The sequence below is a fragment of the Egretta garzetta genome, unplaced genomic scaffold (assembly GCF_000687185.1).
Source record: "Egretta garzetta isolate BGI_Z169 unplaced genomic scaffold, ASM68718v1 scaffold383, whole genome shotgun sequence".
Lineage (NCBI taxonomy): Eukaryota > Metazoa > Chordata > Aves > Pelecaniformes > Ardeidae > Egretta > Egretta garzetta.
This window is the reverse complement of record NW_009259100.1, coordinates 1,550,203-1,550,846: the sequence shown is the minus strand read 5'-3', so window position 1 is coordinate 1,550,846 and position 644 is coordinate 1,550,203. Positions and strand designations below refer to the sequence as shown.

The 644-nt window shown below is 42.5% G+C and overlaps 1 protein-coding gene across 1 annotated transcript in view; it reads left to right on the top strand.

Annotated features, from left to right (window-relative positions):
* The window catches only part of GJA8 (gap junction protein alpha 8), a 1,258-nt gene extending 1,171 nt beyond the window's left edge, over positions 1-87 (top strand). The window contains exon 2 of the mRNA XM_035890748.1: positions 1-87. This exon is cut by the window's left edge and continues 4 nt beyond it. Within this exon, the coding sequence (XP_035746641.1) occupies positions 1-87 (87 nt within the window).
* The last annotated feature ends 557 nt before the right edge of the window (positions 88-644 follow it).

Here is a 644-nt window from a genome sequence, read left to right as displayed (position 1 = left end):
CCGGCTGACCTCGCCACTGATATGAGACCCCTCAGCAGGCTAAGTAAAGCCAGCAGCCGGGCCAGGTCAGATGATTTGACTGTATGAAGGTGCAGAATATGGGGAGCACATGCAAAAGAAAAGGTTGAAGAGAAAAGGAGAGATAGAGAAAGAATCACAAGATATTTTTAAGCAAAGTGCTAAAATGGCCATTTGAATATTATTTCCTCTTGAGATTCTCAACTGGAAAGTTACTATCATGGTAACTGTGCCTTATTTGCCCTTTATGTTCATTTGAAAAGGAACATTTTCCCTGTTCCCTCATGCCAGCTCAATCCTTACAGTAATATCTACACTGTACACATAACTGATGTCTTTTAAAACCTAATGTGGCAGCGAAACCCAAATGTCACCACTGTGAACGTATTTACTGGAAACTTTGTGTTCCACATTTCTCTAGGAATGTGGGGAGGATCTGTCCCTTCAGCCAGCAAGCGGGGAGACTGATCAACAACTGTATCTGGTATTTCTCTTTCCACCGATGGCATGCTGAGCAGATCTCCCCTTCACTGTTGGCAGGGAATTGCAGTTATTTAATTCACAAAGTGAATTCTGTGCCTAGCATCACCACACTAAAATAGTAAGCACTATTTCCCCTCTCTATT